Source organism: Python bivittatus, unplaced genomic scaffold (assembly GCF_059951505.1).
Source record: "Python bivittatus isolate LINGU-HERP-01145 unplaced genomic scaffold, Pbiv_v1 ctg000020_np1212, whole genome shotgun sequence".
Lineage (NCBI taxonomy): Eukaryota > Metazoa > Chordata > Lepidosauria > Squamata > Pythonidae > Python > Python bivittatus.
Window position 1 is genome coordinate 127,911,901 of NW_028277030.1, and position 17,376 is coordinate 127,929,276.

At 39.8% G+C, this 17,376-nt stretch overlaps 1 protein-coding gene across 3 annotated transcripts in view; it reads right to left on the reverse strand.

Moving 5' to 3' along the window:
* CCDC88A (coiled-coil and HOOK domain protein 88A) overlaps positions 1 to 12,586 on the reverse strand; it is a 100,978-nt gene extending 88,392 nt beyond the window's left edge. For 2 of the 3 annotated variants that reach the window (XM_025169993.2, XM_007433420.3), the window contains exons 1-2: positions 11,325 to 12,258; positions 11,129 to 11,229 (exon numbers count right to left, since the gene is read on the reverse strand). In XM_025169993.2, coding sequence (XP_025025761.2) covers positions 11,129 to 11,229; positions 11,325 to 11,387 — 164 coding nt within the window. In that variant the 5' untranslated portion in view covers positions 11,388 to 12,258. Of the gene's footprint in view, positions 1 to 11,128; positions 11,230 to 11,324; positions 12,259 to 12,451 lie in introns of those variants that run through there. The other variant, XM_025169990.2, reaches the window with a different exon arrangement.
* Between the last annotated feature and the right edge of the window lie 4,790 nt (positions 12,587 to 17,376).

Here is a 17,376-nt window from a genome sequence, read left to right on the forward strand (position 1 = left end):
TAGCCCTAAATATTCTAAAACATGAACAATAAAAATACTGCTTTTAAAATATTTTAAATGCCAACATAAATCCTTTTTTCCTGCGCTGCACTTAAAAAGGAATATGGATGAAACAATTTCTCAGTAGCAAACTCAGTAGTCAAAATAGATAGATGTATTTTAAGGCAATGTTTCCTATATAGTTCAATAATTCATTTTTTAAAGCAGAGAAAGCATAGCAACATAGGGCAAATTTGTCTAGAAGTCAGTAATTAATCCAACTGTAAAAGCTAGCCTTAAGCTACTGTACTTTTAAAAGCAACCTACATATGACAAGTTACATTAATTTCAGTTGGGGAGAAAACAGACAAGAATACCCAGAATGTGATGTTTGTTAAAAAAAAAAAAAAAAAAGCATAGGAAATAGATAGAAATAAATCATATTTATTTGGGATATCTTCATTCAACAAAATATCACAAATAAGTATGAAGCTATTAAGCTATCAGATTTCTAAATCTAAATAGACCACAAATCAGTTGTGTCTTTTCTTCCCCATCTGTTCACTGAAGATACTTAATAACAAAGCATACTATTTTTCCATGTGAACTCTGAAAATTTATTTGTATAGCTATAGAAATCTAATTTATATAAACAAAATAAACTGTTCTATCATTCATACCTCTGTCAGACCTACATACAAATTACCTGTCCCTCAAATATTCAAGGCAGAATGCATCCCAAAGTAGTCTCTATTTTGCTTTTTTAACAGATTTCAACCCAACTTCACAGAACGTCTATGAACAGGCATTCATTGTTTTATAAATATATGAGATACTAAAATCCAATTAAACTATCTCATTGGATATATTAGTAGCTTCTTTCTTCATTAACTATCTAAATTCATATACTTTAGTATCACATACATTGATTGAGACTGTGAAAGAATTATATTACAACATTTCCATTTTTGGAAGAAGAAACAAACAACTGTACAGTATAATCACCAGGGGAGTCTGACTAATGCTAAATTAAACATGCCTGAAGACATTGAAAGACTGAATTTTCAAAGACATTAGTAGTATAAGTAATTTAATACTGTGGTTTGATTTGATTTGTGCTCTAGAGTCCAAGTGCATGAATAATTTTGAGTAGCAGGGCAGTTTTTGCCAGTGTATTTGTATTTATTTGCTCACGTGACCTCTTTTGAATGTTAAAATCCAATTAAAAATGAAACATTTATCCAGCTTATTCTATTAAGATTCTGCATTATGCAAAAATGATTATATATTGTATATTTTGTTGACTGATACACACATAAGGCCACTTGCTTGAAAGTATATTCAGAACTGGGTACGTATAGATATATGTTCAGTGGTGCTTAAAAGATTGTGAACCCTTTTAAACTGTCACTATTTCTGCATAAACATGACCTAAAAGGGCTGGGTTATCTGCAGGACCACCTGTTTCTAATCACCTCTGCACATCCCATGAGGTCTGAAAGGGTGAGGCAGCTTCTGAGTCCCCTCCAATAAACAGTGACATCTAATGGGACCCAGGAAGTGTGCTTTTTCTGTTGCAGCACCTGCCCCGAGATTCAGACGGCCCCATCTTCCATAAGAAACTGAAGACTTGGTTCTGCCCCCAGGCACTGGGCAAGATTGTAGGTGGAGCCCATCTTAGTGTTTTGGTTGTATGTTTGCTGAGTTGCTCCAGGTGTACTGTATTCTTTTAACTGATTTTAAATTGTCTTTACTGTTAGTTATCCTATTGTTTGTTAGCTACCAAAAATTGTGTATAAGTGGAGAGCCATATACATTTAAATAATAAATAAATAAAACAGATTTCTTGCAAACAGTTAACAAAAAGGATTATTAAGACCTATATCTCCCGAATTAAATCTTCAGATGGGAGATTTATATACAATTCTGAAAGAATCATGGAAAGTTTTAAAGATTATTATAAAAACCCATATAAAGCAAAATAATTTTATTTTTATTTATTTATCAAATTTATACGGTTGCCCATCTCACAAAAAGTGACTCTGAGTGGTATACAGCAATTAATTAAAACAATAAATAAATAAAAAAGGCATTATTAAAAATGCAAAACAGTCATTATTAAAAAATGAAAACCACACGGCACAGGAGAGAGTATCAGCCACAGTGATGGAGCCATTGTAAAATTTCACTGGTCACCTGGGACCCCCAGGCCTGTTGACAAAGCCTGGTCTTCAGGGACTTCCTGAACATTAACATTAATTAAAATAATACAATAATATTAAGAACTATCTGAAATAAATTGCTCTGCTGATGATATTGCAATGACTGTATCAAATTCCTTTAAGGCATTCTTCAGAATTATGAAGACTTTCACAATTTTTGGCAAATTAGCATGTTTAAGTATTATTTTTCTAAGTCCAAATTTCTCTGCATAAATACATCTACGCATATACAGTGGTACCTCGGGATACGAACGCCTCTACTAACGAACATTTTGGGTTACGACCAGCTTCGGCAGGAAAAATTTGCCTCAGGTTACGAATTCGCCTCGACTTACGAACCGGATACGCGGCCATTTTCCCTGCTGCCACGCGGTCGCGGCTTCCTGTGGGCGAGGTCGCGGTAGCAAGGAGACGTTCGGTGAGGCTTGTGGTGTGTTTTGCGGTGTTTTGTGAAGGTTTTTGGTGTGCGTGTTAGCATGGCTCCAAAGAAAATGCAGAGCAGGCTTGGCAGGAGTAAGGCTCTGAAGAGAAAAGTGACGATTGAGCTGAAGAAGGAAATTATAGAAAAGCATGATCGTGGCATTCGTGTGACTGATCTGGTCTCGGAGTACAAGATGGCGAAGTCGACCATCTCGAATATTCTCAAGAATAAAGATGCCATCAGAGGAGCTGATGTGGCAAAAGGAGTGTCGATCTTAACGAGGCAGAGGACACCAGTGCTGGAAGAGGTGGAAAAGCTGTTGTTGGTGTGGCTGAATGAGAAACAGCTGGCAGGTGATAGCGTGAGTGAGGCTATGATCTGCGAGAAAGCCAGGAAGCTGCACAGTGATTTGCTGCAGACAAACCCCTCTACCAGCGCAGCAAGTGAGGAATTTAAAGCCAGCAGAGGCTGGTTTGAGAAATTCCGAAAGAGAAGTGGCATCCACAGTGTGGCAAGACATGGTGAGGCTTCCAGTTCTGACAAGGCTGCTGCAGAAGCCTACAAGAAAGAATTTGAGGACTTCATGAAGGCGGAAGGGTACGTCGCTCAGCAAGTGTTCAACTGCGATGAGACAGGGCTCTTCTGGAAGAAGATGCCAAAGAGAACCTACATCACGCAGGAGGAAAAGGCACTGCCATGGCACAAGCCCATGAAGAACAGATTGACCCTTTTGCTGTGTGCGAACGCAAGCGGCGACCTGAAGATTAAGCCGCTACTCGTGTACCATTCCCAGACCCCTCGTGCGTTCAGGGAGCACAATGTGAACAAGGCCAGACTGCCTGTCATGTGGAGGGCCAATGCGAGAGCGTGGGTCACAAGGCAGTTGTTCATGGAATGGCTGCATGAGGTGTTCGCACCCAGCGTTAAAAAATACCTGTCTGAGAACCAGCTGCCTGAAAGGTGCCTTCTCCTGATGGACAATGCCCCAGCACACCCTCCAGCCTTGGTGGATGACATGGACGCCGAGTACGACTTCATAAAGGTCAGGATCCTCCCCCCCAACACGACACCTCTTCTGCAGCCCATGGACCAGCAAGTGATCTGCAACTTCAAGAAGTTGTACACAAAGGCGCTCTTCACCAGGTGTTTCAATGTCACCGGAGAAATATCCTTGACTCTCAAAGAGTTTTGGAAAAAACATTTCAATGTCCTCCATTGCATCAGCCTCATTGACAAAGCCTGGGAAGATGTCACCTGCCGGACCTTAAACTCAGTCTGGAGGAAACTGTGGCCAGAATGTGTTGCTGGACGTGAGTGTGAAGGGTGTGATGCAGAGGTAGTGGAGGAGATTGTGTCCATGGGCAAGAGCATGGGTCTGGTTGTGGATGATGCGGACATAGAGGAGCTTGTTGAGGACCATAAGGAGGAGCTGACCACAGAAGAACTTGCTGAGCTCCAGAGTGAGCAACAGAAGGCGCTGGGCGAGGAGCATTCCACTGAGGAAGAGGAGGAGGGGGAGGAGGTGAGCTGTGATGAGATAAAGTCCATCATGGAGAAATGGAATGAGTGCCAGGATTTCATTGAGAAGCACCACCCCAACAGAACTGTGACAAGCAGAGTGCTGAATCTTATGAACGATAACGTGTTCTCTCATTTCCGGAGGGTTATGCAGCGCAGGAAAAAACAACAGACTTTAGACAGGTTTTTCCCCAGAACTGAGCCTGCAGCTAAGAAGCAAAGAAGAGAGGAAACCCCTGAAGGGGACTCTCCCTCCAACCAATAACTGCCTCCCCACCCCATTCTCCCTCTTCATGCTGTGCCAGTTGCACTGTTTTTCATGTTTTTGTGGTGTAAAAATAAAATGCATGTTTCAGAACGGATTGTACTTTACATTGAACCTTATGGGGAAATTGCCTCGGGTTGCGACCAAATTCGGGCGGAGGGCGGAACGGATTTACCGTATTTACATTGAACCTTATGGGGAAATGTGCCTCGGGTTGCGACCAAATTCGGAGGGCGGAACGGATTAACCGGATTTACATTGAACCCTATGGGAAAATTTGCTTCGGGTTACAACCAACTCAGGATATGTCCATTGTCACGGAACGGATTAAGTTTGTATCCCGAGGTACCACTGTACATCTAATACAAAACATTTGAAGCAAATCATCAGGACTTAAAATCTTTAAATAGTTTCAAATACCTAAGGATTCACTTTCCTTAAAATTTGGACAAATAATTTTTACTATATTTCAAACCACTACTTAATCACTCAGTTGGGAAATAGAAAAAGTGATCAAAGTTAAAATTATCATGGCTCAGTAAAATTGCAGCTGTAAAAATAACCCTACTTTCCTCACTACTTTGCTCACTTGTATCTTTTCCATATAATTCATATATTTATGAATTTCGGAGACCAGGGTTGAATCCCGGTTGGTACCTACCTTACCAGTAGGGGTCCTTGGGCAAAGACCCCCTAATGCTTCACCTGACTACCTCAGATACAAGAGTGACATGAACTAAGAGAACATGCCAGCTCGGACATTGCCCTAATTGGCAAGGTTCACATCAGAAGTTGGGGAACCAGGACAAGCTGAAGATAAGTGGAACAAATCATATATGGATGAGACAAGAGAATCTGGAACTGATGGAATGCTACTACAACAGTAGGTCTAATGAGAGGGGATATATGAAAGATATGAGGGAACTATGGATGGACAGAAGACTTATATCCACACTGAGAAACAGCTTCAGTTTCCCAACAGTTCAACATAGTGAAGAGGAAGCTGTTCTCACAACTTGAGATAGACTAACTACACATTACATCCCGGACTCAAGAAGACCCAGAAGAACAACTGGATGTGCAGCCAACACCTGAAGCTGGGAGGTCACTGCCACCCGCTCCATTACAGAGCACACCAGCTGATATGAAGCATAAGATCATGGATAAACTAGCTACAGTCAACCCTCGAGACCAATTACCAAGGCTCAGTGGAGAAGTACCATCAGATAGGATGCTAGAGGATGCCAATAGAGCCCTCACGACAATCCCTGCTATCACTATAACTCAAACCAATGAAATGGTATATGCTACAGTCTCTGTAATCCTGGAAATGCTTGGCTACACTATTAAGAAGAACAGTAGTACATATCCCCCCTGGAAAATGAGGTTGGAGGCTAAGATCAAGGCAACTTGAAGAGAAGTTAGTCAGCTGGTGGAACTACAGAAGGGTGTGGAGATTAAGGATAAGACTCTGCTACTGAAAAAATACAAGGGCCTGACTCCATCTTGAAGCCCTAGAGACTGCTAAATAAAGGCAAAACAGCACTGGCTACCAGGCTAAGGAGATACACTAGAAAAGCAAAGGCCAAGAAGATAAATGCCCTGTTCTCCAAAGAACCATCCAAGCTGTACTCCCAACTGCAGAGCACAACAGAGTAACAGCAGAGCCACCAGCAGCAGAAATTGAACAGTACTGGAAGAACATATGGGAGAAAGAGAAGACACATAACACCAGTGCAAATAGCTGCAGGACCTGAGAGCAGACCACAACAATTTCCCAAAATAGGAACCAGTCACTGTCACAGTAGCAGACATCCAACAGTGGGTCAAGAACATGAAGAGCTGGACAGCACCTGGCCCAGACATGATCCACACCTATTGGCTAAAGAAACTACCAGCAGTGCATCAACGCCTAGCAGCACAGATGAACCAGCTGCTAGCAGCAGACTCCTACCCAGACTGCCTAACATAAGGAAGCACAGTGCTGCTCATGAAAGACCCCCACAAGAGAACAGCACCATCCAGCTACTAGTCAATAACCTGCCTCCCCACAACATGGAAAGTCCTATCAGGCATCATAGACACCAAGCTACAGGACCATATGGGCCAGTACATGAGCACAGCTCAGCAGGGCATTGAAAACAACACCAGAGGTTCAAAGCACCAGTCGCTCATAGGTAGAGCAGTTGCTCAAGACTCAAGGCCTAGACAGACCAATCTGAGCACAGCCTGGATTGACTACAGGAAAGCCTACAACTCAATGCCACACACATGGATCTGTGAATGCCTGGCACTATACAAAGTCAACAGGACACTAAGGACCTTCCTCAAGAATGGGACTGTGGAAGACAACACTGGAAGTCAACTCAAGACAGCTTGCACAAGTGGCTGTCAAATGAGGCACATACCAAGGTGATGCACTGTCCTTGCTGCTGTTCTGCATAGGCTTGAACCCCCTCAGCCAGATAATCACAAGGACTGGGTACAAATACAAGTTCAAGAGTAGAACTACCATCAGGCACCTCCTCTACATGGATGACATCAAGCTGTATGCTAAGAATGAACAAGACATCAACTCGCTGATCCACCTGACAATTCCAGGCCAGTTGACTTATTAGATAACAAGAAACAGTTGTAGCCTATTAATAGTTTGAAATTGGAATAAAACTATGAACACTAGGCTATAAAATATTTTCTAATCAAGACATTATTACATTTAATAATATGGGAATGCCTTATATAAGGGAAGGCAAAATGAATACTTAGGTCACTCACAGGATACTCCAATGCATATTTATTTACAGTCCTACTGTGTCCAATGGGACTAACTACCAGGTACGTCTATACAAACTCAGCCAAGAAAACAAATAGATCCTCAAACAAATCAACCCAGAATTCTCACTTGAGGCACAAATAACCAGGCTCAGATCATCCTACTTTGGATCCATTATGCAAAGACCTAGCTCTCTGGAGAGGGCTCTAATGCTGGGAAAGGTGGAAGGAAAGAGAAGAGGACAAGCAGAGCAAGTGGATGGAGTCAGTTACAGTGGCAATGGGTGCAGTGTTGAGAGACCTGAAAGACCAGGTTAGGGACAGATCATGATGGAGAAAATCTAAATCTATGTGATCACTAAGAGTTGACATGACTTGATGGCACATAATCAATCCTTTCTTTCTTTAAAAGATTATTAGAAAGCAATTAGTGAGCAAACTTAACTGGCTTCTCTATGTTTTCTGGATAAACCTGGCTCAGACATCTTCACAGCAATATCTCATTTATCAACTATTATAGTTAGATTTGAGAGATCAATTCCCTGTACAGGTCTTGATTAGTGGAATTACATAAGTGGGACATAAAAATTGTAGAACAGGAACAACAAAGGGAAACACAGAAGTTAGTAAGATACTGAGGAGCATTTTATATTCTATAAGCAAATCATTTTTGGAAAAACATACTGTATGCCTATGGACATTTTATATATCACTATTACTGTGGATATAAATCAAGAAGATATCATTTGCTTTATTTAAAAAATACCCAGCAAACTGATTGTCACCCAGATTTTTTAAATTAAATGTAATTAAAATTTGCCTTTATCCAGACACAATGGGTAATAGAATATATGTTAGTACTATTTCTACAGTACAAGTTTCCAAATGAATAGCCATATACAGAATTATTTTTATACCTTCCTTTGCTGTTCAACACTTGCACCTCCTTTATAACCAGAGAAAAAACAATGAGAAACGTTCTCTAGCCATTAGATCATTCTATTTGAACGATCTGCCTAACCCTTCATTCCATTTCTAATATAAAAAGCAACATGCTCCTTTTGATCAAATTACCAAGGAAGTGGTAAATGCAGCTCCCCTTTATCAGATGTGTTCAAGCAAAGGATGAAGAATGTCTGCCAGGGATGCTTTAATCTGCATTCCAGCAGAGTTTAGGATTGGATTTGATGGCCTAAATAGCCCCTGCCAACCTCTTATTGTCATGACACATAGCCCTCAGTCCAAAAAAACAGCAGCTGAATCTCAGTTTACTTCACTGGGGGAAGTGCCTCCTCAACCATAAGATATAGCTATGGCCTCATCTACTGAGTCAGAGGATAAACTCTATTTCTGCAGGGTTCCAGAAGCCTGACACTGCAAAATCAAATGAGGGTCCTTTAACAGTCCAGCCAGCTTGCCCTGACATGCTGGAGGTAACCAAACTACAGATCCTGTATAAAGTTTCAGTTGGCTTTAGAGAAGGGTAGGCAATATGATATTCATAGGTTCCGGTATGCAAGGCTTTTGTCCCTCTAGACTTCATTTCTTCTTTATATTCTTTTAATAATTTAAAAAAAAAACCTGGAAGTTGGAATGCTGCAAAACGCCAGCTTCTATCATCACATACATTATTATTTACAAAATGGTGGGCAATCCACACCCTGCATGCACTTCCCAGATTAATTTTAGCAACAAAATTTCGGGTCTGGACAAGGGGAGTTAAGGATTACATTGGTAGTGGTTGCCCTTCAGAGATCTCCCACTCACATGCCTATGCTTAACCTCTCAACCTCCCCAAATGTCAGCCATGTCCTTTCTGTTAATGTCACTGTGTCACTGGATGGTATCTGAAGGTTCTCCAGAAGATTGGGAAGTTGAGTTCTTGTCCCCAATCCTTCAGAGGATGCCCAACCAGACTTGACTAATTGACATTTTTTTTATTGGAATCTGATGTCACTAAATTCCCTTATAAGTGCCAGGTAATCACAGATCAAAACATCAGTCAGTAAATACCAAAATCAATGCATAAGCTTTCCTCTCTTCCCCATTACCATAGTCAAGCACCTTTAAGGCCAGTTGGGTTAAAAAATATCAGGTATGAAATCAATGTAATGTCTACCATCCTTACAATCTCATGTTCAAAGGTAAGTTAAATATAGATAGTGGTCATGATTTGACAACAAAACATTTGAAATATGCCTTGTATTACTAGATATTCCTACAGAGGTTTAAGAAAAGCTAGTATTTTTCATAAGATCCAGTTTCCCCCTCTCTCCTTGGAGATATTTAAGTCAACACCAAAAAGAAAAAAATAACAGTTTATTATAATATTGATATTTAAACTTAAACTTTATTTATTAGAGTTATATCCTGCCTTTCCTCCAGAAGCCCAAGAAAACTTACAACAAGGATTGGCAATGAAATGCTTCTGGATTCAAACCAGACTCCCAGGCTATGCTCCTTGGTCTCCAAAATAATATGAAATCATTAGAAATCACTGAAATGTTGTTCAAGGTCTTGCATACGATCCTATTTTTTTCTGCTCCTCTTATCATTTCACAAAATGGCCAGGGGCCAGAAAAAGTTGCTGACCCCAACCTAAAAGTATTGATAGAAACATTATGGTAATGCAGCTTTATTAACAATAAAAAAATGCCTGTTATCTCCAGCTTCCTCAGCTTGGCTGCTAGTACCATTCACTGAATCAGTAAAACTTGACAAATGCCTCACTTTTCCATTACTAACTGCAATTGTGCTTACTTGTAAGGACTTTAAATACACTTAGGTCAAAAAGATTTAGCAAATTCTTGTGACATATATATCCACAGATAATGATTCATGTATGATGATTCCCACATGTTAGATCACTGGTCTTTGAGCAGTGGCTCTTGGGCAAATGTGCAGCACAAGAAGTTAGCATATCTAAATCAATCCTCTTCAACCTAATACTTTGAGCAAGTATTGAATTATCAACTCTCGTTAGTCCAGCTAGCATGGCCAAGTTGGGGAAATCTCATCTAAACCTAAATGAAAAGCTTCTATGTAAGATTGGGCCTTGGTCACAAATCTGAGCACTTTCAATAGTAGGTCCTCTTACCATAGGTGGGTAATATTCATCCTACTAAAGACATATTTTCACCGTATTATTAAATAAAATGCAATCCCATCGTTCTCTTCCATTTATTTCATAAAACGGCGTTCTGAAATATTTTACTACTAATAAATAAAAGAAACTTATCTTTTAAATGTAATTTAAAAAAATAAACAAAAATATCACTCGCCCATAAAGTCTAACGTAATTGTTTTATTATGTGAATCAACTGGAGGACTAATTAAACTTTGTAATAATTACTGTAAAATGCATGTATCCAAATGAATATTTATAGTCCTTAACTGGAGCATAGTAAATCCTCCATACTTTTGTCCTGTATTTCAATATATACTACAGCCCAGAATAAATATATTAAAGCTGTAGTTAGCCTAGGTGAAATCAATGAAATTTACTTCCAAACAAGTACTTCTAGAATCAGGATATAGATATAATGTGCTACATTTTAATAAACAATTAATTAAGATCAGGCATTTGCTATTCCACACGCTCTGTACAGATGCAGGGATGAGCCACCAATAATAGAGGCAGGTTATTATTATGCACAGGCAAGGTGCAGTGCTTAACCCTTTATTTATTATTTCTGTCTGATATTTCTTCTCTCCCCTTTTTTGCTGAAAGCACACAGAGATTTGTAAAACATCAAAGATATAGTAGCACAGAAAAGCAGCATATGCTATGCTATAAAATCAAATATCAAAGGTATAAAATGGGACTATGGTAAGACATTGAACTATGTTCCTACATAACCTGAAAATAAGGTCACAGAGTGAGCTGTGCCCTTGGAGGAATCACTAAAAGCAAAATATTTAAAAGCAATGAAACACAGAGGAACAACTTACATTTGCTGCATGACTTCATTCAAGAAAACTCCATCTAGAAGTGCAACATATTCTTCCAAGTTGGTTGCATTCTGTCCAGCTAACGGTCCAAATGTCTTAACCTAGAACATAATAATCATCACTATGACATGAATTCTGTCTCTACTTGGCAAGAAATCATTTATATAAATTCCATTACTGATCAACAAATGCTTACCCAGGTAACAAGTGGGCTGGATATGAAGACCTCCAAAAGAGGTGTGAATATCTCATTTTCCATGTTTTAGAAGCGTTTTTTTAACAAAAAAAAAATCTGAATTATAAAAGGTTAGATGAGAAGATTCTCTTCTTTGCGGTAATTCCGTGAAATGCTCAACGACTTCAGGAAGAATATACCCTGGCTAGTTCCCAAATAAAATTCAAAAGTAGTCAGAGCTGTGGCAACAAAGATTTCATTATCCACCTCGTCCAAAAACGGAGCGATCTGGAGGCCATGGACGTTCTTGGTTTTTTTTCCCCCTACGGCTCCGATTGACTCTTTCTTCCTCCTCTTTCCGTGCTGAAGGGGAAGGGGAAGGGGAAGGAGAAAGGAGAAACCCAACAGCGATCCTACATCAGCCGCAAACTCTCCCCCCCACCCCCCTTTCCAGGCTGCAGCACCACAAGCAGGCAAACCGCAGGCGTGCGAATGGAGCAAATTTCAAGGAAACTCGCCCCGACAGCTTATTTTACCCCCCGGCCAGCAAAAACGTACGTGTGACAGGAAAGGCAGAAATCGCATTTTCCTTCCCAACCACTCGGTATATCTCTCTTAAATTCAAGCTCAGAAGAAATCACCCTTTCTATCCAAGCTGATTTCCACCACGCTCCCCCCCTCCCCACGCACAGGACGACCGCCGGCTCTTGCACTCACCCCACCCAAGAGTCTTGCACAGTCGCTTTCCGCGCCACCTCTATTCCCCCCGCTCCCCGTACCTTCTTTACTTTATGGGTAACTGATCAACACCCATCAAAAATGAAGCAGGACCCCACCCCCTTGCCTAGTCCTTAGAGCTCGCAATTGATCGATCCCTCCCCTTGGTTCCAAGGCTACTCGGAACTACAGCCTCTCCCTTCCACTGCTTTTTCCACAACCTCAGCCCCTCACTCACTCCCACCCCACAACACCCGACTTCTTCGCCCCCCTTAAAACCTTATTATTTGCTCCTCCTCTACCCCACCCCCACCATCCCCGTTTTATCCCCCCCTCCTGTAGTTCAGTTCCAGTACCGGTCCTTCCAGCCACTCCCCCAGCCCTACCACCCTTCCCTTCCAGGGACTAATTTTCCTCTTGCGGGTGCATACCCACTGTCGTCTCCCTGAAGTAACGGCCACCGAGCTTCAACAGATTCGCACCGCTCACGCGCGCACCCTTCTTCCTATCGCTTCTGTAAAGGAGACTAGAGAGATCCCTCCGCAAAACAGACGAGAGAGGGGAGGGGGGTTGACTTTTTTCCTTGCAATCTGACGGTTTCGAGTTTATTCCTCCGCCACTGGACTGACTGATGTTGGAATTAAGGGAAGGGGAGGGACGAGAGTTGAGGAAGGCAGAAAAACCGCTGCAGGGCGCGCGCAGAGTCGCACACGGCAGCCGCTGCATAGCTGGCGAAGGGTGCGCGCCAAACAGCATATAATGGAGATGGAAGAAAAATACAAATGATTGGGGAGAGTGTGGCATGACTAGAGGTAGCCAGTTGTTTTTTTCTATATGACATGCTACCTAGCCAGGAACTGTGTGGGTTGAGTAATTATGTGGTGTATGAATGTTCCTCTGGATCCTGCTTTTGCTTCATTCACACATTAGAAAGAGATGCGTGTAGATCAGTAACGTGTTATATGTACATGTTTATGAGATGAAAAAAATCGTGTAAGAATTCCATCTAAGGGGAAGCTGGAGAAATTAAATATTTTTGTCCATAGCATTGGACAAATTGTTAGAAGGGATTAATTCTACTTGCATCATGCCCCCCCCCAGCTGAAATTAGTAAGAGTCCTCTTCGTATCTGCATACGTGGATGATGATGGGCTGCATGATTATATATCCTATGGCTGTTGGAGGGGCATCATTCCACTCTGGCTCTCAACCTACTCCATAGTTTACTATATCAGATCTCTGGCTGGGCTTCTATCAGAGGACATTTCAGTCTTAAGCCTCTTCCTCTACAGGTAGTCCCCAGGTTAAGAATGCCTGGGTTATAGATGACCCATAATTAAGAACAGAGCCTGTTGTAGCAAAATTTGAGTTAAATACACAATGGTTAGCATTCAATACACAGTACTACATATATACAGTATTATACAATAATACTGTTCCAGCTTACATACAAATTCAACTTAAGGACAGACTTTGGGAATGGAACTCGTTGTTGAACTGGGGACTACCTGTATTTCCAGAGTGAAATATTTTAGTCATTATGGTCCAATTGGTGTTTTTCAGGTCCCAATGATGGCTCTTTTGGTCAGAAGGGCTTTTTGTTCTGGTTTCAGAGTTGTCATATTCTGAGAAGCCATTCTAGTTCCTGGGCCCATCATTCCGTTGTGTCATGCAATTCTCCAGTATTAGGGGAGTCCATTGTATAATTAATATCTGATTTAAAATAGGAAGAATGTTACCAAGCCATGAAAAATATATATTAAAATAAGATAAACATTTAATGTAATAAAAGCAGTGCAACATTTCTATCACCCTGACATTATATTTTAAAATAATAAAATGAAAGGGCATAAATAATAGTAAAATCTTTGCCTCATTCAAATCTTTCTTAGGACATTCCTTGGTCCTCCACACTGAGGAGATATATGCAAATGAAGAAAGGGGGCAAGTCAGATGAGCTGGCTGAGTAATCAATGGCTCCCACTGCAGCCTAGGATACAGAAGAACAGAGCTCACTACTGGCAGATATGCCCTCCCAAAGGTGTCATCCAATTAAACTAATTGCTGCTAGATTCAAGCCAGACAAAAGAAACACAACGTATTTTACAACACCTTAGATACCAACAAATTTATTACAGCATAAGTTTTCATGGACTCATAGATGAATTCATCAGGTACATGAAGCAGCATCTTAATATATATGTGTTGTGCATGAAAGGGCAGAAGTCTATGTAAAAACTAAAGGTAAAGCTGAAATTGGAAAAAAAAACAGACTATGATAATTAGATCTAGTTTAGCAGAATGAATACTTAATTTCTCATCAATTTGTTTGTACAGTATGTCATTTTTCCATGGAACTAAATTTACATAATCTCACTTTACAAGATTATTTACTTGCAGACAGAAAATATTTAAATCATATAGTAAAATATACAGTAAGATTAAGCAGTTCATATATTTAAATAGTAAGATTTTATTTACAAGTAAGTGTTGTCATTAGCATAATTTAAATCCTTAAAACTCAAGGAAAATTTAGCAGCAGCAATAGCCTTTGACCTGTGGTAAAACCTTGCCCCTCCTAGGTAAGAGGAAGGCTAGACACACACAGAAAAAAAGGAACATCTAATTCATTGGTCTCAGAATATTATACAACAAGATGATCACTAGGTTTTATTATTTTAAAGCAAATGTGGGCGACTTTTTTCAGACTGAGGAAAGACACTTCACCTTTGAATAACACACTAGAAGTCATGCTCCTAAAAGTAACCAAGGCCAAGACCCAGACAAAAACTACATTTCATTTACTTTAAATATTTCATTTACTTACATTTCATTAATGTAAACTAATGGAATGCCCTTGGTATGGTTATTCCTCATGCACTGAAGGATTTTCCACTCCTGTCACATTAAAAATTACAACCTGGAGAAAGCATTTATTTTTTTAAATAGTTTTTATTAAAAGATTTTACATATATCATAAGAAATACTGTATATTCAAAGAAAAAGATATACTAAATGTGAAAGAAAAAATAAAGGAGAAGTAGAGACCAAGAAAAAGGAGATAGAAAAAAGAACAGAACAGAAAACATGAAAAGAAATATAAAGGAATGGCTTCCAATCTTCCTCTCAGCAGTTATACATACAACTCTAATCAAACCTCTCTCTCTCTAAGATTACATCATAATTCCATTCTTTCTATAACCTGTTCTGTCTAATCATCAAAACCATAAGTGACCAAATCATTTACTTTTGTATGCAAAAAGTCCATAAGGGTTTCCTGGTCATTGATGAATGTCAATAATGATCTTTCTCTAATCAAAGAAGTCAGTTTGGCCATCTCAGCAAGTTCTGTCAATTTCACCAACCATTCCTCCATGGTGGGTAGTGCCGAATGTTTCCATCTTTATGCATAGAATAATCTCGCTGCAGTAATCATATACTGAAATAATCTCCCATGACTCTCTTCTAAGTGTGTATCAGTCAGTCCTAAAAAGAAAAGTTCTGGCTTCAAGTGAATATTAATCTTTAAAATCTTCTGTATCAATGTGTGTATTTGAATCCAAATTTTTTTAGCTTCCTTACATGTCCATCAAGCATTATAGAATGACCTTTCATGTTGTTCACATTTCCAACATACATTTGGAATGCCTTTGTACATTCTAGATAATTTCTCTGGCGTCATGTATTAACGATACATCATTTTGTAAAAATTCTCTTTAAGATCATAACATACAATTTCAACCCTTTTGACCACGTATTTCCCATTAATCCATCTGTATATTATAACCAAAATTCTTAGCCCAATTTATTATACATTCTTTAACCTGCTGTTCTTCCATTTCAAATTTCAACAAAAGTTTATACGTTTTAGCAATTACATATCATTGGACACAATTGCACTTGAAATTCTGTCTTTCTTTGCTCCATACCATAAGTCTTTTTATGCATTTAAAATTTTTCTGATAACAGTAAATGGGAAAACCATTGACGACTATAACCTTCTGCCATTAGTTGCTTTCTTGATTTAATTTTATATTCCCCTTGATGATTCTCCAATAATTCCTGGTACATTAACCATTTGTCTTTGCCTGTTGTTTCACTTCTATAAATGCTTCTTGTGCTTTGGGAACAGCCTATGTTTATATCTATTTCATATTCTCAATATGGCACATGTAATAAAGTGGTTTTTAAAATCCACGTTAGCTTTAACTTTATTGTACCATAAATATCCATGCCATCCAAACCTCAGGTCATGCACTTCTAACTCTAAAAGTCTTTTGTTTCTCAGCAACACCCATTCTTTCATCCAAACCAAACAACAAGCTGCAAAATACAATTTCAAATCCAGTAAACCCAAACCTCCTCCTCCTCCTGGCCATAATTCATCCCAATAGAATTCATAATTCTCTTCTCAACCTCAGCCCCTGAAGGCTGTGTAAAACAGCCAGGGCTTCATTTCTTTTTTCCAAGTCCTGGCAACTGGTTCCTACAGTTTTCTTGCAAGATTTTAAGAAGTAGTTTGCCACTGTCTCTTTCCGATGGCTGAGAGTTAGTGACTGGCTCAAAGTCACCCAGCTGACTTTGTACTTAAGGCAAGACTAGAACTCTCAGTCTCCCAGTTTCTAGGCTAGTGCCTTAATCACTACACCAAACTGGTTCTCTTCATTAATTTACAAACTATTAAAAGGGAAGAAGCTACTTTCATCCTGAGGGGAAAGCTGTTTCATGGCGGGGGAGTCCCAACAGAGAATGCTTGCTTCTACACTTCTTCCTGCTGTATCTTGCAAGGAGTGGGGAATCTTAATATACAGTAATACCTCGGTTCACGAACGCTTCTGTTCATGAACAATTCGGTTCGCGAACAGCAGCGTTCACAAATGTTTGCTTCTGTTCGCAAACTCTGCATCGGGTGATGAACATGACCCGTGCCCATCTTCCCTGCTCTGACACGTGGTCGTGGCTTCCTCTAGGCAAGATTGCGGTTGCAGACAGAAACTTGCTGTGAAGCTTTTTGGTGTTGCCTCAAGCAAGGTTAGTGTTCTCTCTCTTCATACTGTACTGTACTGTGCTTTGTTTCATATTTTTGTGGTTAAAAAAAATACATATGGTTCAGAACAGATTAACCTTATTTAACAACTCAATAGAAGAAAAAACCCTGCCTAATCCCCAGGAAGATACACACAGATTCTGACACCAAAACAAGCAGTACAGTACATTAACCTTATTTACATTGAACCTTATAGGAAAATTTGATTCGGTTGGCGACCAATTTGGTTGGCGACCACGTTCGTAGGGGTCAGAACGGATTAACCTTATTTACATTGAACCTTATGGGGAAATTTGATTCCGTTCGCGA